The sequence below is a fragment of the Notolepis coatsorum genome, assembly GCF_963971535.1.
Source record: "Notolepis coatsorum genome assembly, chromosome: 11".
Taxonomy (NCBI): Eukaryota; Metazoa; Chordata; class Actinopteri; order Aulopiformes; family Paralepididae; genus Notolepis; species Notolepis coatsorum.
Genome location: NC_140175.1, coordinates 20820931 through 20845598, shown reverse-complemented (window position 1 = coordinate 20845598; position 24668 = coordinate 20820931). Strand labels below are relative to the sequence as shown.

General features: G+C 41.7%; 1 protein-coding gene across 1 annotated transcript in view; it reads right to left on the bottom strand.

Moving 5' to 3' along the window:
* The window catches only part of LOC311237543 (aryl hydrocarbon receptor-like), a 112389-nt gene that overhangs the window by 60692 nt on the left and 27029 nt on the right, over positions 1 to 24668 (bottom strand). The window contains exon 2 of the mRNA XM_084325485.1: positions 1962 to 2152. Coding sequence (XP_084181611.1) covers positions 1962 to 2152 — 191 coding nt within the window. The remainder of the gene's footprint in view (positions 1 to 1961; positions 2153 to 24668) is intronic.

Genomic DNA, 24668 nt, shown 5'->3' with positions numbered 1-24668 from the left:
AGGTGTTTCAGGTCTAAATGGCTTAGTACTGTTGACATTACACTGCTTGTAGTAGTAAATCAAATAGCATATTTCTTTAAATAAAATTACAGAAAATTATCACTAAAGTGCTATCTGTTGCAGCTGCACTGTTCTCCATAAAAATAGCATATTTGGATAAGTTTGACCATTTCTCAAAAACAGAAAATCATGTATTTCTTTTAAATACAGAAAAGGATCACCAAGTTACCATTTCTCAAAAAATATTAATAAATACAGAAAATAAGCACTCGTTCACTCAGTGGACATTTCTAGCTCAATGCGAGGTCTGCTGCTGCTGGCTAATAATGCGGTCAATACGCGGGGAGATCTTTGACAAGGCAACACGCATGTCATCCTCAAGGCTCAACTTGGCCCTATATTTTGTTTTCAGAGCTGTCATGGATGAAAAGCCAGCTTCACACAGATATGTGGTGTTGAATGATATCAACACCTTAACTGCTGCATCATGAGATACTTGGTACTCAGCACCACACTCTGAAACTAGCTCTCTAGGTGGTATCAGATGAGATTTCAATGAGTTCTTCCAAGAGTTTGGATGGAGATGTGTCAGGAAGCTTTGTCTCAATGTTGTCTGTAAAGGTTTTTTTTTTATCCAGAGTAACTTGGTGATCCTTTTCTGTGTTTTATTAAATAATGATTTTCAGATTTTGAGAAATGGTCAAACTTATCCAAATATGGTATTTTCATGGAAAACAGTGCAGCTGCAACAGATAGCACTTTAGTGAACATTTTCTGTAATCCAAAAAAAATATATTTTTTTGAAAAATCTCAAGGCACCCCTGGCAGCTCTCTGCGGCACCCCTGTTGAGAACCGCTGTTCTAGAATACACAAAAACGTTGTCATTTTTTGGCCTATTTATGAATCGTTTTCAAATAAACGCTAGATTATCAATAGTATATGTGTACTTATGCACGCTATAGAGGCAGGCTGAAAAATATATTCTCTCATTTCCTCATCAGCGATCACAGCCACACACACACACACACGCATAGGGAAAAAGCTTATATCTCCGTGAAAACAGGTCTGATTATCCTAAGACTGGTAAAATAGATTCCTTACCTGAGATCAGATGTTATCCAAAAAGATTATTCCAATTCCTGATCGCCATTCCAAATATCCAACACGCTTATTGATTACAGTGTTGAGTCCTGTAAATACATAATCCACGCGTTTTCCGGGCCGGTGAGCACAATCGATCCTTCAGATGCCTTGAGGGAAAAATAAAATGAGGAAACTGACCACCCCCCCTTCAGCAGTGTAATGTAATGGGGTGCAGTTACACAGGGAGAGATGATAGGGGGCGGTATCTTCCCAATTGAGCTCAGAGAGACTCTGCAGCACTAACCCGAGGCTCGATTGATGAAATATGAATTCAAATCGCCAATAAAAAGAAATACGGCAAAAACAAACGATATATGTCGTTGGCGGGCACTCAACTGGCGGCATGAACTAACGACTTATAGCGTTGGTGGCATCCAAAGTGTTAACAGCAGCACATAACTCCAGTCCACTGTGTTTCTATGTGAGTATGTTAACAGCAGCACATAACTCCAGTCCACTGTGTTTCTATGTGAGTATGTTAACAGCAGCACATAACTCTGCAGCAGCCAGTTTACTGTGTTTCTATGTGTGAAATCTATGGATGTGCCTTTATCTACTATGTATAAATAAACCTAACTGAGGGGCACTTAGTTACCATAGCAACTTAGCAAGTGAATGTAAGCTGTACGCTTGAGAGTGAGGGAGTGAATGAGAGAGTGTATGTGAATGAGAGTGTGTGTGTTGTGTGTGTGTGTGTGTGTGTGTGTGTGTGTGTGTGCATGTGTGTGTGTGTGTGCGTGCGTGTGTGTGTGTGTGTGCGCGCGCGCGAACTTGCGACCCTACGAGTCAGGGTCATGATGCAGCAGAGGTGGCTCACCGTGGAAGTAGCTCTTGACCTTCAGGTAGCCCACACTGAGGCGCAGCACGGACAGCTTGTCCAGACGCCCTCTGACCTCCTCGGAGAAGGGCAGCAGGCTGGTGAGGCGGTCCAGCTCTCCGTTCAGACGGTCGCGGTGGCGCTTGGAGGGGTTGGTCTTCACGGTCTTCTCCCCAGGTGGAGCCTTCAGACTGGGACGAGGAACGGGACACGAGATCATCGTCAATATACATCTACAACTGGTTTGATCAAATCTACTTCTTGTTATTATTAGTCACTTTGTCTCGTCACTTCAGTTCAAATGTATGTCAATCGTTAGTCTTTCTGTTCAATGACTAGACCTCAGTAAGATTAGCAGTTACTACAGCGTCAGCTAATTAGATGACGTGAAATGTCCCGCCTAGATGCAAAAGAAGACATTGTGAGGAATACAAATAATAAATTAGATTCAAATTTATTGTCATCACATGCAGCACAAGTACAGTACAACGAAAAGAAGTTTGGCATCCAACCAGAGTACAAATGTAACAGTAAAGTGCAATAGTAATATACAATGTACAGGTGATTAAACTGGGTCTAATAGTGCTAATCAGATGTACAGAGTTATAGTATTATAATGTACAGTGATACAGGTATAAAGACACTATGGTCGTAAATCATACTGGCCAGCAGCGTAACTAGTAAGAGTAGGTAAGGGATATGTACAGATATAGATATAGTATCTACAGATACTTATTATTTGCAGGTATGTACAGATATATGTGTGTAACTATATATATAAAGAATAAGTGAATTCATGGGAATCGCCTCCCCCCCCCCCCCATTGATGCTTGAAATGTCTGAGCTCCCACGTTAACATATGGTTTTGTTTTTATTTAACCTCTTAAGCCCTAGCCATATTTTCAGAAAATTCACGGTCCATTTGCATGTTCTTGGTATCTAGGGACATCTATGGACCTCATGGAATGTATTCCCAGTGTCCGAAATAGTGTGCCTGTTACTATGCTTGAGTAAATTGTAATGAATCAAAAAGGAGAATATAAATTATTATTATTATAATATTTTCCAACTTTGATGGTGAATAACACCATACTTGACCAGACGTGAAAAATTCTTCCCTTCTTGAGATACTTCAAGTTCAAGTTCAAGTTCTTTAATAGTTGTCATACAGAAGTACAGAATACTTTCATACAAAATGCTTCTTACTGTTACGCTCCAGAGACTGTGCTAGACAAGATAGTATCAAATAACATAATAACATAATATAGCATGAATTTAGAAGAAGAAAATGAGGTCACAGTGTTCGGTATAGACATATGTACAATGTTCTGAGTTACCATATAATATACAATACACAATACTATGCAGTGTACTAATGTACAGTACTATCTAGTGCAAAGCAGAAATGGGATGAGGTACAATTTTAGGTACAATTTACAGTAAGGTGTACGAGTTGTAGTGCAATCCTTCATCCATAAATATAAAGTGTGGGGAGTGGGTGCTACAGTGTGTTTGTTTAAAGTGGGTGTGTGCTATAAAGTGTGTGGAGTGGGTGCTACAGTGTGTTTGTTTAAAGTGAGTGTGTGCGTGTGGATGTGTGTGCTATGTGCGTTTGGTGGTTGTTGTTGTGTAGTGTTCATTCATTGTTCGTTTAGCAGCCTGATGGCCTGGGGATAGAAGCTACTTCTGAGTCTTTCTGTGCTCGCCTTGAGACTCCGGTATCGCTTGCCTGACCGCAGCAGTTCAAAGAGGCAGTTGTTCGGGTGACTGGAGTCTTTAATGATTCTCTTAGCCTTGCCCTTGCAACGCTTGTAGTAAATGTTCTGGAGGGTGGGGAGCCCCCCTCCAATTGTGCGTTCGGCTGAACGTGTCACTCTTTGTAGTCTGCTTCGGTCTTTTGCAGTGCTATTCCCAAACCAGGAGGTGATGTTGCCGGTCAAGATGCTCTCTACTTTTGTATAATGTCCATAGCTCCGCCATTCTTCACCAGATTGCGACGTGTTTTTTTTGTAGACGTTCACAGAAAGGTAAAGAAACAATATACATTCTATTTTAAGTAAATAACGTTCAGGTTTGTTCGACCCGTGAGATATAATTCTGGCAATAATTAAAAAATCAAGGCAATTCTTTTACGCCAGCCAGCTCCAGCTTTCACAGTGGCTGGTGTGAGCTGGGTAATGTAGTTTTATGAAATCTCCACGTCCATCGAAAGCCCTCTCATGTCTCATGACGGCGTCATTTCCTCACGTCTAAATCATGCGGTTTCCGATGCAATGTGCTGAGATTTTTTAAAACCCATATTTAGCTAAAATAACACTTAAAATCATTGGTAAACAAACATAGTGGTGAAATTTTTTTTACTTTGACTGCTGTTTTGATATGGTTAGGGTCTTTACTCTTCGGCTACATTTGAAAAAGAAACGCAACATTAATTAATACGGACTGAATTGATCTATTTATGACGTGAAATAAATCTCGATACCGGCTTAAGGGGTTAATAGCGAACATGAGATAATCCAACAAGCGAGCTAACTGGCTGCTGTCATTGCTAACAGCTAATGCTAGCTGACCAGGCAAACCTATTTCCCGGAACAAAAGCATTAATTCGGAATGTTACATCACTGATGCTTGAAATGTGTGAGCTTAGTGAAACAACATGGCAAATGTACAAAATGTTGCTACCATGTAACATCTTCAAATCTCTCTTTCTTCATATTTCTTTTCTGTTCTCCCAGCTGTTATCAGCTCGCTGATAACAAACTATCATTACACATGGGCAAAACAGAGTCCATTCTCTTCGGTTCAAATAACAAACTCAGCAAGACCGACGGCTTCTCAGTTACAGTGGGTGACAATATTGTCACAAGGAAAGATGAAATTACCTACCTGGGTTCCATCCTAGAGGCTAATCTCTCCTGTGACAAAATGGCATCCAATGTAATAAAAAAAGTCAACCAACAAACTCGATTCTTGTACCGGATCTCCTCTCTGGTAAACAAGAATACCCTGAAGACTCTGGCAGGAGCACTCATTCAGGGGTACTACGACTATGCTTGCACCTCATGGTACCAAAGCACCTCAAAGGCGCTAAAAACAAAATTACAAACATCTCAAAACAAACTGGTCAGACTACTGCTTGACCTTACTCCTAGAACCCACCTCACCCCTGCCCACTTTGACAACCTAGGATGGCTTACAGTAGACGACAGAGTACAGCAACTTGCAATGGGCCTGGTCTACAAGATACACTACACGACCAAGGTACCCATGTACATGTCAAAATACTTCCCAAAGGTCAGTGAATACCACGATCACAACACCAGAGGGAGCTCCACAAATCATGTTAAACCCAGATTCGGCTCAAATAAGGGACTAAACACGTTTCGCAATTATGCCACATCAATGTGGAACGCCCTACCCAAAGCTGTAAAGGAATGTGGATCACTACCCACTTTCAAAACCTCTCTCAAGGGACACCTACGGGAGACTGCAATTCAACACTGGCCCCTGTAAATATCCTAACCCAACCCCCTCCAATGTACAGTAATTTACCTAGTATGGTTTTGTCAATAGTCCAATGTACAATTTTGTTTGTTTGTACAGTGTCTCCTCCCCCCCCCCCCTCAATGTACAGTGTTACTTGTTTATACAGTGTGCCCCCCCCCCCCCCAACCACCTCCAATGTAAATTACCCAGTACGGTTGTCAATATCCCAATGTACCCAACCCCCCCCACCCAACCTCCTCCAATGTACAGTTTCTACGTCAAATGTATATACTCCCTTTTCTTGACTCCTTCTGTATCACAAACAGTACTGTATTTGCAAATCTGGTATGTCATAAATGTATAGATGTAGCAGTACTGACTATCTGTATGTCATGTATGTCATATATGTCCTGATGAATTGAAAATGGGGGACCCTGATGTAAACAAGACGAAAGTCTTTCTCTGGTCTGCATCCCCTTAACAATTGTGTGTATTGAGCTGTACTGTATTGTACCCATTCTGCAATCTGTTAATAAAGTTTTCAATCAATCAATCAATCAGCTGTTACCAGACTGTTATGCTACCTGGTTAGCTAGTTACCTGTACCCAGCATGTCGTTCAGTGGTGTAACAGTAAATAGTGTCCCATCTCAATACACTGTAAGTGCCGGTAAAAACAAGGGGAAATATATCTTCCTCCTCCTCCATCCATCTCAGATTATCCAGACCAAATCATTTAATTATTTTAATAAATTAACAACTGTTCGAATATTCGAAAATCAATGCACATCCCTAGTTCAGGTACATGAGGTGGAAGCTGAATAACGTTAATAAAACCACCAATTACAATAGGGCTTTGCAGTGCACCCTAAATATAATTAATGTTGATCACTAAAAGCACAAGTATATGAGTACAGATGATCTATCTCATGTTAGTATGTTTATGCAATACCTCTCATTGCACATTCTTCCTCGTCAGACAATGAGCTTACACAACAAGCTTACGCAAGCTTAGGCTAGAAGATACTTAGGCTACGTTCACACTGCAAGCTTTAGCGCTCAAATCTGATTTCTTTTGTTCACATTATTTTTTAAATGTGGCCAAGATCAGATTCCAGTGTGAACTGGTCATGCTCCTGAACTGACCTGCAGGCCGCATGCAAAAAAAACCAATAATGAACTTGGAAGTAAACATGGAGGACACTGAAGTCACACTTTATGGTTTAATTTATAAGTTGAATGCAGTGGAGTAGACCAGCTAATTAAAACAAATCAGACCTATATCTGATTTAGGACCACATATAAAAGTGTCCCAAATCTGAATTGTAAAGATCATATTCTGTGTGATTTGTGCTACCGTATTCACATAATGAGTAAAAAAGAAAAAATCTGATTCTGGCTATATTGCCTGCAGTGTGAACGCACCCCTCAACATCATACCGACACCCAAACTCTTCCCGTTTATGAAAACAAATAACCCATTCTTTTCTCAGCAGAGGCAGGGTAGAATGTCTGAGAGACAATGGTGGGTACTGTCCAAAATAAATTCAAGCCAAAAACCAACTCAACGTTGCTTCCTGGTTGTAAGAGAGCCAGCAGAGGCAGAGTCTGTTTAAAATGTCCTTATCACAAACGGAGGGAATGCACACACACACAGTGAACTATGTACCGCGCCTGTGTGTGCCATGTTTGTTACCTTTAGAGTTAGCACATGCAGTCTGTTGGCCTTTGAAGGTTTACACTGCAAAGCGCCAGGCTTACAGAGAACCCATTGAAGATCTTTTTCATATAAGAGAACTAGGTCCTCAGAAGAAATCAAGTAGAGAAAAGTGAACGGATAAGCGTTATTATTATCGTTAGCTGCAGTCACGGCCCGGTAATCTTTTCTCCGTAGACATGTGGAAAGTCAGCACTGACGGCGGTGTTGCCAGCAGCTTTGAACCTCCTTCTCCCTCGGTGGTGGAAGGCGAGGGCCAGCGCTCCATAGTAACTAACCAGACTACGGGGGAGAAGCCGGTGCTACTCTCTCTGCACGGTCCTTCAGGGGAAGGAATAAGAGAGGAGCATGATCTGTTCCTCTGATCTGTTCTTCTGATCTGTTCCTTTGATCTGTTATGTTATGTTCCTCTGATCTGTTCTCTGATCAGTTCTCTGATCAGTTATGTTATGTTCCTCTGATCTGTTCTCTGATCAGTTCCTCTGATCTGTTCTCTGATCTGTTATGTTCCTCTGATCTGTTCTCTGATCAGTTCCTCTGATCTGTTATGTTCCTCTGATCTGTTCTCTGATCAGTTCCTCTGATCTGTTCTCTGATCTGTTATGTTCCTCTGATCTGTTCTCTGATCTGTCATGTTCTTCTGATCTGTTCTCTGATCTGTCATGTTCTTCTGATCTGTTCTCTGATCTGTTATGTTCTTCTGATCTGTTCTCTGATCTGTTATGTTCTTCTGATCTGTTCTCTGATATGTTCTCTGATCTGTTCTCTGATCAGTTCCTCTGATCCGTTCTCTGATCTGTTCTTCTGATCTGTTCTTCTGATCTGTTCCTCTGATATGTTCTCTGATCTGTTCTCTGATCAGTTCCTCTGATCCGTTCTCTGATCTGTTCTTCTGATCTGTTCTTCTGATCTGTTCCTCTGATCTGTTCCTCTGATCTGTTCTCTGATCTGTTCTCTGATCAGTTCCAGTTCACCTCTTTATTTTGGCTGTGCCTTCTTCCCCCGAAACGTCGCTGCAGATGAAAACACATCACTAAAAGTTTACATTTACACTTTACATTACATTTTTGTCATTTGGCCGACGCTTTTATACAAGTTCTGTACGACAGGTCGGCAGGAAGGGTACAACTCTTTCAGCTGAGTAACAATGTTCATCAAACAGTGTTGAAACTTGGGTGCTGCAGTGTTGAGTGCATAGTAGTAGAGACATATTAGCATAGTAGGAAGTAATATAGACAAGGACGATTATTTTGTGGAAGAGAAGAGTGCATGATGTAAATGTAAATGATAGAAGACAGTACGAAGGTTAGTTGATACAAAGTCCTGTAGATTTAGAGGGGTTGCAGGGGACATGTCCCCCCTCGACATTGAGCAGAGTATTGAAGTTTGTCCCCTTCAAAAAATATAGCTAATATGAGAGAAAGACAACCCCCTCCCCAAAAGAGGTAAATAATAACCGTTACTGTCATGCACAACACGAGACCTGTAAGAGTAGCCTAATCTTTAAAGACGTAATTCCTTGTGATCTTGACATGATATATACATGTACATGATTCTGAAAACATCAACCAAAAACAATGTGTGATGACGTGTTTTGCATGTGCAGAAACAATACAGGAGAATAAATACTTGATAGCAGTACAGAATGCCTGAGAGCCAGCCTTACTGCATTTAGTGCATTATATTTGTGTGAGTGGGTACCAGAATGTTATCTTTTCCTTTACATAAATAAAGACATTTCCACCATAGATGAAAGTACACCAGAATGCAGGAAATGAAGTGTTTGACGTTCAAGATTTCCAGACCTCCTCCCTTAAAGTTGAAAACAAAGCTACGCCCTCGACGGCAGTCTCCTACAACAGACGTTTTTCAATCGGGAATGACGAGACGAACCCCACACAAAGACGAGAGTGATGTCATCATTATGAGACGGCGTGTGTCTGTTTATCTTCCTGCGCTGGGGCCTGTGTACCATTGTTACTACAACGAGTGACAGCGAGATGATTCCTCCCCCCGACGGGTCTGGGCACGCTGCAGCCTGCCGTCCCCCCCCCCCTGACAAAACACAGAGATGGAGCGACTGGGATGGATGGAGGAGGAGGAGGAAGAGATATTTCCCCTTGTTTTTACCAGCAACGCCACCTACACTGTGTACTTGTGTAGTGTATTGAGATGGGGGACACTATTAACCGTTACACTGCTGAACGGCATGTTGGGTACAGCTCGCTAAGCTAGCCAGGTAGCCTAATGGTCCATTAACAGCTGGGAGAACAGAAAAGAAAGATGGAAGAAAGAGAGACTGGAGATGTTACACGGTAGCAAACGGTTTGTACGTTTGCCATGTTGTTTGTTCACTAAGTTCACACATCATAACTTTCGGAATCCATTTTTATTTTGTTCCCGGAAATACGCTAGCCTGGCCCGCAGGTTGTTAGCAATGACAGCAGCCAGCTAGGTCGCTTGTTGGATTATCTCACGTTCGCTTTATTAACCTCTTAAGCCCTAGCCTCATTTTCTGAAAATCCACCTAAAAATACATTAAGTAAAAACTAAATCATATGTTGGGGGGATGTCTTGATGCACAGAGCAACACACACACAGCGTTGACCATATTCATTGAAGAGCAAAATGGCCGCCATGTTAATATGGTAAATTCTTGAATGGATGGACCACATGAAACTCTGCCAACAAGATAAAGGAGTACATTCTGTCATCTACTCGGTCACCACGCGTAGCTATGCGAGTCATATAAACAATCACACAGGCTGTAAAAGCAAGTGGCATCAAAGAACGTCTCAGATCCAACCACAAAGGAGATAGCAGAGACTTTCGGATGTTTTCGTGACAGTCAGTTAGACCAGAAACACGTCGCTTACACAATCTTGAGTGAATCAGTGATTCGCTGAAATAAATAATTGTTTCAATAGAAATTCAACTTGTTTAGGATTTCAGCAGAAGAACTGGGTTGACCAACCACTAACTCTGGAGAAGCTCCAGACCACTGCACTATTACCCCAACAGGAAATCCAAAATTTTTTGCCATCTCTATCGAATTCTATAATAATAAAAAAAAAAAAAAAAAAAAAAAAATTAACCATTTGGTTGCCGAAAAGTAAACGTAGAACTACGTTTCTGTCGCCCGATTGTTGAGTGCCGGAAACGTAGATCTACGTCTTTCTCGCGGTATTTCTTTTATTCGCTATTGCCATTCATAATTCAGCGGGCACCTTGTGCATGCTGTACTGAATGTGTCTGAGCTGGCAGACGGTATTATACCGCCCTCTAACGTCTTCGGCCATTATTGCACCCCGTTAGAAACGGGTTTGTTTCTTTTCTCTACCGAGCTGCGGCGTGGGGGCGGGTCCTAAACACTCCGGCAAAACACACGCTTGTAGGGATGGTTTGGACTACTGACCCCGCCCACCCGTTGAAGTGCAATGCCCAACAACGACGGCGACAGAATCGCTGTGGATAACTGGAATGGCGATGAGATAATTGGATTCTTTTTTTTGCATTACATCAGAGACAAGGTAAGAACTCTATATATGAAAGCTTGCGTTGATCTGATATTTATTTCTACCGCGATTGAGCTATCTGTGTTTTATGTGTATGGCTGTTTGCCATTGGGTTGCAGGAGGGGGGGTAGGGGGCGCGCCGGTCTAAACCACATTGCATGCGTGCACGAGGAAGGATAAAAATAATGATCTAGCGTTGATTTCAGGAAGATCCGATAATCAGGCGAAGAATTACAACGTGTTAATTGAATTACACAAAAACACTGTTTTCGTGTCTTTTCCCTGGAATTACTCAGAAGCAACCAAACTATATTCATATCCAAAACGGTATAAAACGGAAATGTACGGATGAAGAAATTATCTGTTTTTTGCACGTTGACCAGAAGCAACTCACTGAGACTCGGCTGCGTTATTAGACCCATAGCTATACTATAAAATATAGGTTTAGCTCTACAAACTACAACTACGTTTACATGGGGTTAATGGACGGCAAGGACGGGGTCACTTCCCGGAAGGGGCGTGGCACTCAATGTGTTAAAGTGTTGCGCAAGGGAATAGTTGTTGAAAATATTTTATTGATGCAGAGAAAATTCCCGCCCACAATGTCTAGTAGAGGAGGAACTGATGTGTAGAGGCTCTTGTTCTTCTCCCTCCTGTGTTCACTCTTTAGGGAGAACAATGTAATTAAATGAACTTCCAGAGCAGGTGGGCGGTTTGGAAAAGGAAATTATTTTCCGATAAGTGAAATGCTTTTCACATGTGATTTGGAAAGCTGAGTATTAATGCACCGTATTGCAGCCAAGTTCAAGTTCAGGTTGCCATGTTCAGTAGACTGACTTGGAATTATAATGTACAAAAATGTAAAACAGAGGAGGATACTGTAAGCTAAGAATACATGCAGACACAGACGATACTACACATAAACATATAGCAGACAATTTCAGGCAGCAGCCACAACAACAACAACAGCAACAACAGCAGCAGCAGCAACAACAGCAACAGCAGCAACAACAGCAACACCAGCAGCAACAACAACACAAACGGCAATGGCAGGTTTAAGGACAACTTGCACAAATCAGAAATTAAGCCTTTATAAAACAATGTGACAAGAAGGCCTACAACTCTGTTTTCTAGGCTAAACTTTGAATCTCTGTTTGATATAATCAAAATCAAAACAATTGGTTTCTGTCCCAGAACTGACCTGGGCCCCGTTCCATGTACCGGGATAACCGAGTTAGCCGGATAACTTTATCAGGCTAACTGTGTTAGCCTGACTTTCCGATTTCATGTACCTGGATTTCCCAAATCACCATGACAACATATCCAAAAGTTTGAGCCTGCTCGAAAGCAGAGTTCAAGTTCAAGTTAGCCTGAACTATCGCCACGCCCCCGCAAAGAAGTGACAGCCCGTTTCCTGAAACTATTCCCACAGTCTACGATCTGCATTATACCATTCTGAATTACGTTTTTGTGCTCCATTCTTCCAGAGGGGGCTTTTGAAATGTAAAATAGACCCAAAATGCTGATATTAAATTCACTTTGTCCTAAATAATGCACGTTATATATACCGTGGCGACGGTGGCGCTCGCTCGTGCGATGTACACATGATGTGGTTATTTTAATTGTAACTGGGATTAAGATGTCTGATGAGATGCGCTGTTTGACGGATTTGAGAAATTGAATGAGCCGTTGACGTCACATTAATGAATGAGGATAAGGAGATAAACTTCATTCAAAACAACGGATATTCTAAACACGGGTCTCTCGTTCATTAATGTATAAACAATGAATTTATCCCATCTGGCCCAGTGGCCCAGCGGTAGTGCTCATCCCTGCCAGTTCAGCGACCGGGGTTCAAATCCCCGTGTTTCCAATATGATTTTTTTGAATATAATATTAATGATTATACGCCAAAGTAGCCTGGTTTTAAGTTAAAATATTATAAATCTACATGCATTGAGGATGTCATTCTTTATATAGCTCTCAACGTGCACCAAATTGAATTATTCCTATATTGCAAAAAGAAGGAAAAGACTAGGGCCTTGAACCCCGGTCGTCCGTGTGAAAGTCAAAAGAAGAACCCGTTACACCACAGAGAAGATAAGTAAAAGATTGACTATACATCAATCAATGGGTAAGAGAGCCGTATCGTAATTCTGTATAACAGTTAACCAATAATTTTCGCTAGCAAGATCTCATTTGATTATTCAATCCAGCAGGCAAGTTTAAAGAAATATAATCTGATTGATTGAGGTAATGAGGGACTTAGAATTAGCCTATAGATAACGCATTTAACTTGTCGGCGAGGCGATTGAGCCTATTGCAATCTGTCAATAAAGTCTTAAATCAATTAATCAATCAATGCCGTTGAGAATCAGGGTCTCTGCCATCGATACGTGCTGGCTTTCCACCTAAAACGGGAGCGCGCATCTAGCCTGACTTGAGCCTGACTCTCAAGTCTGGCTTGAGTTAACGAGACTGAATCCTCCTTTGTGAAACAGGAAAATCCCGGCTTTGAACATCGGGTTAACTGAAGCTGGATAATGGACATGTTGATCGACTTAGTTGAACCACGTACATGGAACGGGGCCCTGAAAGCAAAGCATATTGTTCAAATCTGTGTTGAAAATGTTAATAGTTTAATTTGGGCAGTGAAACAAGTGAGAAAGAAACTAAGCAAAACTGCAAGTTGTAGTGCAGCTAGTACCAAACATGAAGTTAAACATTCCTGACTGCTTAGATAAACCCCATTCTCTCTGATAGACATAACAGACCATCTTGGGCAGCGATTGAAAAAGAGCTTAACTCCGCGTTCGATGCGGTGGGCGGCTTCAGCAAATGTTTTAGGGCCAAGTTCTTATTTGACATATCAAGGACATATGGGGCCAGGCAAATGGAAGAAGAAATCCTCATTCGACATGAACGCTTTTAAAGGATCGCCTCCAAATGTGTTTTTAACACTTTAGAAATGTTGTGTATTGAAAAACATAGTGGGAGTCTAACTGGTCAAACTAGAGGTGGTGGCTGAGAGGAGGACGAGGACAAAGTTGGATGTTATACTGGAATACCCCTCCCACCCCCTCTATGAGGAACTAGTCAAGATGAGGAGCATGTTCAGCCATAGATGTATCCCCCCCCCGACACACCACAAACCGCCTTGGCCAGTCCTTCGTGCCAGTAGCCATTCAGGCTCCACAACCGTGGGCACAGACTGCTGCCAATTACTGGAGAAATTATGTCTGGAGAACTTGAGAACTGTTAGGACTATCTGACTATTTTTTTTTTTTTTTTATTGGTCTTTTTCCCCCTCCATTTTCCGCCGATTTTCTCCCATCCCAATGTTAGTCGTATGCCAATTCCCAGTCCCTTCCTGGTCGCTGCGCACTTACCCCCCACAGTCAGATCATCTGGGAGAGTGGAGGCTACCACGTGCTTCCTCCGACACACGTCCAGCCAATCACCACTTCTTTTCACCTGGCAGCGCGGATTCTCATTGAGAGGGCGTAGCGTGTGGGAGGACCACACTATCCCCCTCACGTCCAATCCGCGCTTAGCAGGCGCCCCGACCGAACTGTAGGAGTCGCTGTTTACAACAACCCGGACCCACCCCGCCAGCTTCTCCCACCCTCTGATACAGCCAATTGTATCAGTGCAGACGGCCAGCCAAGCTGGTGACAACCCCGGAGCTGTGAGCTGGATTCGAACAGGCAAATCCAGCTCAGCTCCGGGGCTGGTGACGAACACAATCTCCGCTCGGCCACCTAACCGCCTCTAAGACTATCTGACTCTTAATAATAAATACTGTTAGGACTATCTGACTCTTAATAATAAACACTGTTAGCCGTTAGGACTCTTAATGTGTTACTACGGTTTGGACCATGTATACCATACCATCATCACTATTACTACTGTCTGATTGAATCCTGCGACTACTACTGTTATCACTATTATCATTATCATCATTATCACTTTGCACTTTGTTCTATTATTATTACTAACTATCCTACCTGTACCCAGGCAACTACCGCCCTGTTTCTATTCTTACCTCCATCTCGAAAGTCATGGAAAAAATAGTCTACGAACAGGTTGAAAAGTACCTAGCGGAAAAAAAATCGAATCTACGAATTTCAATCTGGCTTCAGAACATCCCACTCCACTGACACATGCCTTCTCTATTTGAACGACCACATCAAACAAGTGGTGGACGCGGGCAAATACTGCGGCATGGTCATGCTGGACCTACAAAAAGCCTTCGACACTGTCAATCACTCCATTCTGATTGACAAGCTAAAAGCAATGGGTTTTGATAGTCTATCAGTGAGCTGGATGCAATCCTACCTGGAGGGGAGAGAACAGATGGTGGAGGTAAACGGTACCCTATCCCCCCCCCCTCACAGTGAGCTGTGGTGTTCCACAAGGAAGCATACTAGGACCGCTACTGTTCCTAATTTATGCAAATGACATGTCGTCAGCTTGTGACTGCAACTTGTTCTTGTTCGCAGACGACTCAGCCCTGCTGGTCTCTGACAAGAACAAGTTACAGGTTGAAAAAACCCTCAGCTCAGAACTAGGCAAAATCTGCATATGGCTCACTGATAACAAACTATCATTACACATGGGCAAAACAGAGTCCATTCTCTTCGGTTCAAATAACAAACTCAGCAAGACCGACGGCTTCTCAATTACAGTGGGTGACAATATTGTCACAAGGAAAGATGAAATTACCTACCTGGGCTCCATCCTAGAGGCTAATCTTTCCTGTGACAAAATGGCATCCAATGTAATAAAAAAAGTCAACCAACGAACGCGATTCTTGTACCGGATCTCCTCTCTGGTAAACAAGAATACCCTGAAGACTCTGGCAGGAGCACTCATACAAGGGTACTACGACTATGCTTGCACCTCATGGTACCAAAGCACTTCAAAGGCGCTAAAAACAAAATTACAAACATCTCAAAACAAACTGGTCAGACTACTGCTTGACCTTACTCCTAGAACCCACCTCACCCCTGTCCACTTTGACAACCTAGGATGACTTAGAGTAGACGACAGAGTACAGCAACTTGCAATGGGCCTGGTCTACAAGATACACTACACGACCAAGGTACCCATGTACATGTCAAAATACTTCCCAAAGGTCAGTGAATACCACGATCACAACACCAGAGGGAGCTCCACAAATCATGTTAAACCCAGATTCGGCTCAAACAAGGGACTAAACACGTTTCGCAATTATGCCACATCAATGTGGAATGCCCTACCCAAAGCTGTAAAGGAATGTGAATCACTACCCACTTTCAAAAACACTCTCAAAGAACACCTACGGGAGACTGCAATTTGAAACTGGCCCATGTAAATGTCCTAACCCAACCCCCTCCAATGTACAGTAAATGACCAAGTATGGTTTTGTCAATATTCCAATGTACAGTTTTGCTTGTACAGTTGTACAGTGTTCCCCCCCACCCCTCCTACCCAACCCCCCCACACCCCACCCACCGAACCACCTCCAATGTACAGCCCCCCCCCCCCCCCCCATCCCACCTACCCAACCTCCCCCAATGTACAGTTTTTACGTCAAATGTATATACTCTTTTCTGGACTCTTTTTGTATCACAAACAGTACTGTATTTGCAAATCTGATATGTCATAAATGTATAGATGTAGCAGTACTGTCTATCTGTATGCCATGTATGTCATATATGTCCTGATGAATTGAAAATGGGGGACCCTGATGTAAACAAGACGAAAGTCTTTCTCTGGTCTGCATCCCCTTAACAATTGTGTGTATTGAGCCGTACTGTATTGTACCCATTCTGCAATCTGTTAATAAAGTTTTCAATCAATCAATCAATCAACCAATCAAACCCCCCACCCCCCAATGCTCCTATTACACTTGAATTTCCCCAAGAGGATTAATAAAGGAACACTTGACTTGAATTGACAATTTGTTTGGTTCTTACATCAAAAACCTTCAATAAACTAGTGAAAATGTCTTAGCAGCATCTCTACACCTTTGCCCTGATTGAGAACTCAAGGATCTATGAAGCCCCGCCCCCTTCTCCCCTCCCTCACGCCCCCTTCCCCCCTCCCTCACGTTTCCCCCCAAGCCGATTATGTAACGCTCTCTTTTGCCACCTAAAGGTTCGCCCCGAAAACAACCCTTCTTAGCTACACAATCTTGTTATAACTAAGAGATTTGCTGAAATAAATAAATGGTGCATTTATATATCTCTTTTATCCAAAGTGCTTTACAATTTGTTCCTCACATTTTACCCATTCACGCACACATTCACACACCGACGGCCATGCAATGCGCCGACCTGCTCATCGGGAGCAGTTAGGGGTTAAGTGTCTTGCTCAAGGACTCTTCGACACGCTACCCGGGAGGAGCGGGAATCGAACCGGGAACCTCTGGATTACCAGACAACTGCTCTACCTCCTGAGCCCCTGTCTCCCCCAATAATTGTTTTTGTGCTTAGATCACTAGATCAACTTATAAGAGTTTCACGATAGATAGATAGATAGATAGATAGATAGATAGATAGATGGATGGATGGATGGATGGATGGATGGATGGATGGATGGATGGATGGATGGATGGATGGATGGATGGATGTATGGATGGATGGATGGATGGATGGATGGATGGATGGATGGATGGATGGATGGATGGATGGATGGATGGATGGATGGATGGATGGATGGATGGATGGATGGATGGATGGATGGATGGATGGATGGATGGATGGATGGATGGATGGATGGATGGATGGATGGATGGATGGATGGATGGATGGATGGATGGATGGATGGATGGATGGATGGATGGATGGATGGATGGATAGATAGATAGATAGATAGATAGATAGATAGATAGATAGATAGATAGATAGATAGATAGATAGATAGATAGATAGATAGATAGATAGATAGATAGATAGATAGATAGATAGATAGATAGATAGATACTTTATTAATCCCCTTGGGGAAATTCAAGGTATCTCACATGATAGCTCATGCAATATACAGACAGTTTCTCATTCAGTCGTTCAGTTATGTCTGCATCATGAATAAAAAAGTAAGCACATGATACGAATTCAAGTAAATCATATCTACCAATAAAAACGTGATGAGATAAAAACAGGTTTATAAAACAGGTATAAAACAGGTGTATAAAAACAGGTGTGTCTGTGTTAGTGTTTCATGTTAGTAGTGATGGTGTGGCCAGCTGAGTGACAGGTTCGCAAGATTAGTTGAGTCACACAGATTGGAACAATGTCAAAAGGGTTATCTGGTGACAAGTTCTGCACAAATAACAATCTCTACAGTCAAAGTCAGGTCTCCTGGAGGAGTTAACTGCAGAACAAGACGTGTTTTTGAGTGGAGGGGACCTTTAAGAACATTTAGGACAACTGATCAGATAATTCCAACTCAGAGGTCGCAGGTATACTATAGTATACTGTAATGTGTAGTGTAATGTGTACTATATGTATGTACTGTAATGTGTACTATATGTATGTACTGTAATGTGTACTATATGTTAGGGCTGTCAGTTTATCGCGTTAATTAGATTAATTAATTACACATAAAATTATCGCGTTATGAAAATTAACAAAATGTATAAAAAATTAAAAATGTAATATTTTTTTATTTTTGATCTCATTCATTCCATAAGAACGTAGAATAAACATTTACAGACTTTTTTTTAAATGGTCCATTTGCATGTTCTTGGTATCTGATTCTAGGTAGGGATGTCCGATATTATCGGCCGATATTGGCATTAAAATGTGATATCGGAAAATATCAATATCGGTTTTCAAAAAAAAAATTATATATATATTTTTTTACATTTCTATAACCTTTATTTACCCAGGCAAGCAAGTAAGAACAAATTCAGATTTTATTTATTGTCAAAAGTATGCATAATGTTGTGTTAATTCCACAACAAGAGATATGTAATGTTAATTACCTGAAATGATTCCGTTTTTGGGGGGGGGAAACCCTGCATATATCGGTATCGGTTGATATCGGTTGATATCGGTATCGGAAATTAAGAGTTGGACAATATCGGTATAGGTAAAAAAGCCAACATCGAGCATCCCTAATTCTAGGGATCTCAGGGAATGTATTCCCAGTGTCAGAAATACTGTGTATGTTACTAGGCTTGAGTAAATTGTAATGAACCAAATGAGAATAAATTCAATTACATTTTTTTTATTTTATCTTTGACTGTGAATAACACCATGCTAAAATTGACCAGACCTGAAAAATCTAAGCAAATTAATAAATGGAAGATGATTAAACAGAAGGTTTTGTAGATACAGTACTGAATTCTGCCATCCGGACACATGCAATTTGAAATATGATTATAGAATATAGAATATCAGGCCTAAAATGGTTATGCGATTAAAATGCGATTAATCGCCTGACAGCACTACTATATGTATGTACTATTATGTATGTAAAAAAAAATATATATATATACTGTATGAAACATAAGTCTTCAGGGGTAGGGCCCGACAAGCCTATAGTGCTTCTCCCTAGCCCTTTTCGGACAATTGGACAATGCTGCAATAGCAGCTGGTAAAACGTTGGCGATTTACTGGAATGACCATTGTTTGTGTCCAAAACCCGAAATAAAAATGAACTGAACTGAACTGAACTGAACTGAGGTTGTCTTTCTCCAGAAGGGCCTCGGGGTGTTCTGCTTCCTGAAATTAATCCCTCTCTTCTTCAGAGGGTTGCTACACACTAGGGGTGGACGGTATGGTCTAAAATTTATATCACGGTATAATTTGAAGCATAGACGGTAACGGTATATATCACGGTATCATCGTTTTTGATAAAAAAAATTTTTTTAATTTTATATAATTTTTTTTTTTTTATATAAAATATATATATTATATAATTAGACTTGTACTTGTATTATCTGCGAGACATCGCCACCACGCAACAAGCTCCACTGTCTGTGTGTACATTAGTAGCCTCCAGCTACGGCCAGTATTCTCCGGAGCTGCAGCTGGACCTATACTCGAGTAGCCTCGAGCTACGGCCAGGATTCACCGGCGCTGCAGCTGGGCCCTAGTATTGGTATAACGTTAAATCACATTCACAAGCCCTCAGCTCGAATACGCATCGAATCAGTGTTATAAGACATTGATATCAGGAGCTATCTGTAGCTACTGCTAGCCGGATATATAACGTTAATACAACGCCTCAGTGAATTATTTAGTTCAATGGGACATTTCGTTTTGAACGGTGAACCAACTTGCGTTAACGTGAGCTAACGGCTAACGGAGCTATCATACACGTCTACTCTCTACTAGACTTGATGGAGCGTTTGTTGATGTCAGGAGCTATCGGTAGCTGGCCGACTAGATACCGTTCGGTTAGACAATGCCTCATCATGTATTAAACTAAAAGTGAATAGTTGACTGGGTCATTTTGTAACGGTAGCTAAGCTAACGTTAGCTCAGGGAGACGTCCCGTCCCACTAGACTACTAGACTAGTAGACCCGTGTTTACATGCGTGCGGGAGGGGCTGGCACGCCCACTGCGCGAAGCCTCCTAAATAACTTTTTCCAGTTCGCACATATCTATTATCTATGACTAATTCTATCTATTTTTAGGGGCAAATGCGAGTGAAATAGTCGCGCTGTGGTTACATGACGTCATTGCTATTTTAGAGCTGCACTACCGGTTACACGGTATAGGCAAAATCCATACCGTAGAGCAAATTCATACCGTTTATACCGTATACCGTTTATACCGTCCACCCCTACTACACACTGCAGGTCACGTAGAGCCGTCTCAGTGTACTTATAAGGATTTATAGGAATGTTGAAGTCCGTGTATTACAGACCTGAGAGTAATATTTGAAGAGGGCGGAACAGACCCATGTTCCTGGGCCAACACTGAGATTCTCAATCAGAGTTGATTTAATATAACTCTGTATGATGGCATGTCCAATGCTGTATATACATTTATATAAATGTGGCTCTGGAGTTTCCCGGTTCGGGAGCAGGAGTTTCTCGGTTTGATTCCCACTCCTCCCGGGGAGCGTGTCGAAGTGTCCTTGAGCAAGGCTAGCACCTTGCATGGTTGCCTCCGCCGTCGGTGTGTGAATGGGTAAAATGTGAGGAACAAATTGTAAAGTGTTTTGGATAAAAGCGATATATATAAATGCACCATTTACCATATTATACACATCCATATCTGTCTAAATATACCTGCATATAACCCATTCAACTATGCATAATTGCTGTATATACCGTATATATGTTAAGGCTGTCAAAGTGAATTAATCTAGTAAAAGAAAGTTAACGCACAATTCTTTTAACGCCACTAGTTTTTTTAACGCAAGATTAAAACGCTAATCTTGCATTAAACAAAATAGTGGCGTTAAAATAATTTCTTTTACTAGACTTCACTCAGGTGTATTATTGATACTCTCATTGATACTATGTTTGTTTCTGACTCAAAGTGTGTGTGTGTGAGAGAGAGAGAGAGATATATAATATCTGGAACCAAGGACTCATAACACCGCTCCACAAAAAGGGAGACAAATATGACCCAAACAATTACCGTGGGATCTGTGTCAACAGCAACCTTGGAAAAATCCTCTGTATGATCATTAACCACAGACTCACACATTTCCTCACAAACAACAATACCTTGAGCAAATCACAGATTGGCTTCCTACCAAATCACCGTACAACAGACCACATTCTCACCCTCAGCACCCTAATCGACAACCAAATAAATAAAAATAAAAGCAAAGTATACTCCTGTTTCGTTGACTTCCAAAAAGCATTCGACTCAATTTGGCACGAGGGTCTGCTGTACAAACTGTTAGATAGTGGCATTGGAGGGAAAACCTACGACTTCATAAAGTCAATGTACACCAACAACACATGTGCTGTGAGGATTGAGGGAAAACACACAGACTTCTTCCCTCAATGCCGTGGGGTTAGACAGGGGTGCAGTTTGAGTCCAACCCTCTTCAACATATACATAAATGAACTGGCAAAAACATTGGAACAAACTGCAGCACCTGGCATCCCCCTAGCAAACACAGAAGTCAAATGCCTACTGTTTGCAGATGACCTGGTGCTGCTGTCCCCAACAAAAGAAGGGCTACAGCAGCACCTTGACCTTCTGCACAAATTCTCCCAGACATGGGCACTGACAGTAAACCTAAACAAAACTAAAAAGGCCCAGCCTACAACAACAAAAACACAAATTCCTCCTAGACACAATTTCCCTAGAACACACAAAAAACTACACATATCTCGGCCTAAACATCAGTGCTACAGGGACAGGGACCGAAACTAAAGCCCGCCGCCCGCCAGGGGCGGTCTGTTTTTACCTTTGGCGCATGACACTTAGAGGGCTGCCCGCCGTGTGGCGTGTAGACGTGTAGTTCATAAGCAGGCCCCTAAAAATATTTGTATGCGAACGGTAAAAATCAATTACGCGCACGCTGTGCGAATACAGATTATAGCCTCTCTCGTCTTTTTTTTCCTCCGCTGCGAGATCGTTAAAAAACTACAAGTCCCACATTGCACTCAAGCCAATCACAGTAGAGTGAAGTGACTGGTTTCATGGGAAATAAAGCAAATGACCAATCGGAAGCTCTCATTTTTCTTGTTTACTTCCTGAAACTCCGCGATCAGGGCTCTCGTTTTCCGAGACACCAACTTATTATAGTCTCTCTTACCAATAGCAATAGATTTTAGAACACCTAGATTTATCGATAGCAATAGTAATATAACGTTAATGCAACAAAACGAATGCCTTGCTTTGTTAATCATAACGTTGATGCAGTAGCGTATGTCGGTGTGTTGGCTGTAACAGACATGACAATAACATAACGTGTACACATTAAAATTGCGATAATCTATTCTAACATTTTCAAATCGATGCAGTTGAATTTCCCCCTTAGGATCGATGCATTGTTACACCCCTACACCAAAGTCACTGGCCCACTGTGTATCTGTGTGTATAATAACTTGGCTAGCGTTATCAACAGCAGAGGTGGGCAATGGGTCCAGCTGCAGCACCGGAGTGCAAGCGATGTGATGTAATTGGCAGACTCGACTGTCAATCAATGGTCTACCTGACACGCAAACTCAAACAATGTTTCTGTACTGGAGGTGTGATTGATTGATTGATTGATTGATTGAAAACTTTATTAACAGATTGCAGAATGGGTACAATACAGTACAGCTCAATACACACAATTGTTAAGGGGATGCAGACCAGAGAAAGACTTTCGTCTTGTTTACATCAGGGTCCCCCATTTCAATTAATCAGGAAAGTGTACAGTAGGAAAGTGTACAGTATTTCAATAGGCAACCCTGAAAGGATTATTTTTCTAGAAGAGCAACACAGCCAAAACAGACAGTGGAGCTGTTTGCAGATAGCAAGCATTTTGACTTATTGCGTGGTGGCGATGTCTCGCAGATAATACAACTACAAGTATGATTATATAATATATATTTTATTTAAAAAAAAAATGTATATATAAAATATATATTGGCAGGTAAGAAATATGCTTGGCGGGTAGACTCTTCCCATCTACCCGCCACTGGCCGGTGAGTCAAAAAGTTAATTTCGCTCCCTGTACAGGGAACTTCAATCAAGCTGTGAACGACCTGAGAGACAAAGCAAGAAGGGCTTTTTATGCCATAAAAATCATATTAGACATTCCAGTCAAAATCTGGCTCAAAATATTAGACTCCGTCATAGAACCGATTTCCCTATATGGTTGTGAAGTCTGGGGCCCACTTGCAAACCAAGACTTCACCAAATGGGACAAACACCCAATTGAGACTCTGCATGCAGAATTTTGCAAATCCATTCTCCGCACCCAACGGAAAACGCCAAATAATGCATGCAGAGCAGAACTAGGAAGATACCCACTAATCATAAAAATTTAAAAAAGAGCATTCAAATTCCACAACCACCTAAAAGAAAGCGACCCAGACACACTCCACAACATAGCCCTCACCCACAGAGAGACCCTCGATAGATGCCCACTCAGCCAGATGGTTCTGGGACTCTGCTCACAAACACAAGCAGAACCACCAGACAGTAACCACACTGGACTAAATCAAATTATAAGAAAACAAAAAGAAAACTATCTGACACATTGGAAAGAAACAACCCAAAACCAGAGCAAATTGAAATGCTATTTGGCCCTAAACAGAGAGTACACAATGGCAGAATACCTGAGCACCGTGACTGACCCAAAACTAAGAAGATCCTTGACTAGGTACAGACTCAGCGAGCACAGCCTAGCCATTGAGAAAGGCCGCCATAGGCAGACCTGGCTCCCAAGAGAAGACAGACTATGCACCCACTGCACACAAGATGAGGTGGAAACCGAGCTCCACTTCTTAACAACTTGCCCACTATACCAAGACATCAGAGACATATACTTCCCACAAATTGCAAACACCCAAAGAGACTTTGAAAACATGGACAATAACTCAAAACTCCCATACCTACTGGGAGAAATACAAGAATGTGCAAACACAGCAGCAAGATTTGTGAGCTGCTGTGACAAGAAAAGGACATCCAGCGGAATGCAACCACCATAAAGACTGTACTAGAAATTCCGTCTGTAATGTACTGATTTATTTTGTTTTCTCTGTTTGATTGTTTTGTTTTGTTTGGCTTTGGCAATGTAAACGTATGTTTCCCATGTCAATAAAGCCCATTTGAATTGAATTGAATTGAATTGAGAGAGAGAGAGAGAGAGAGAGAGAGAGAGAGAGAGAGAGAGAGAGAGAGAGAGAGAGAGAGAGAGAGAGAGAGAGAGAGAGAGAGAGAGAGAGAGAGAGAGAGAGAGAGAGAGAGGGTGTGGGTGAATGTAACAAGTTCCTAACGTTTTCTTCCCCTATTATTTCATGCACACTTTATTCATTGTTTTAAATTATTATTTTCTTTTAAGTAATTTTGTGCATCACTCTGTTTTGAATTTGAT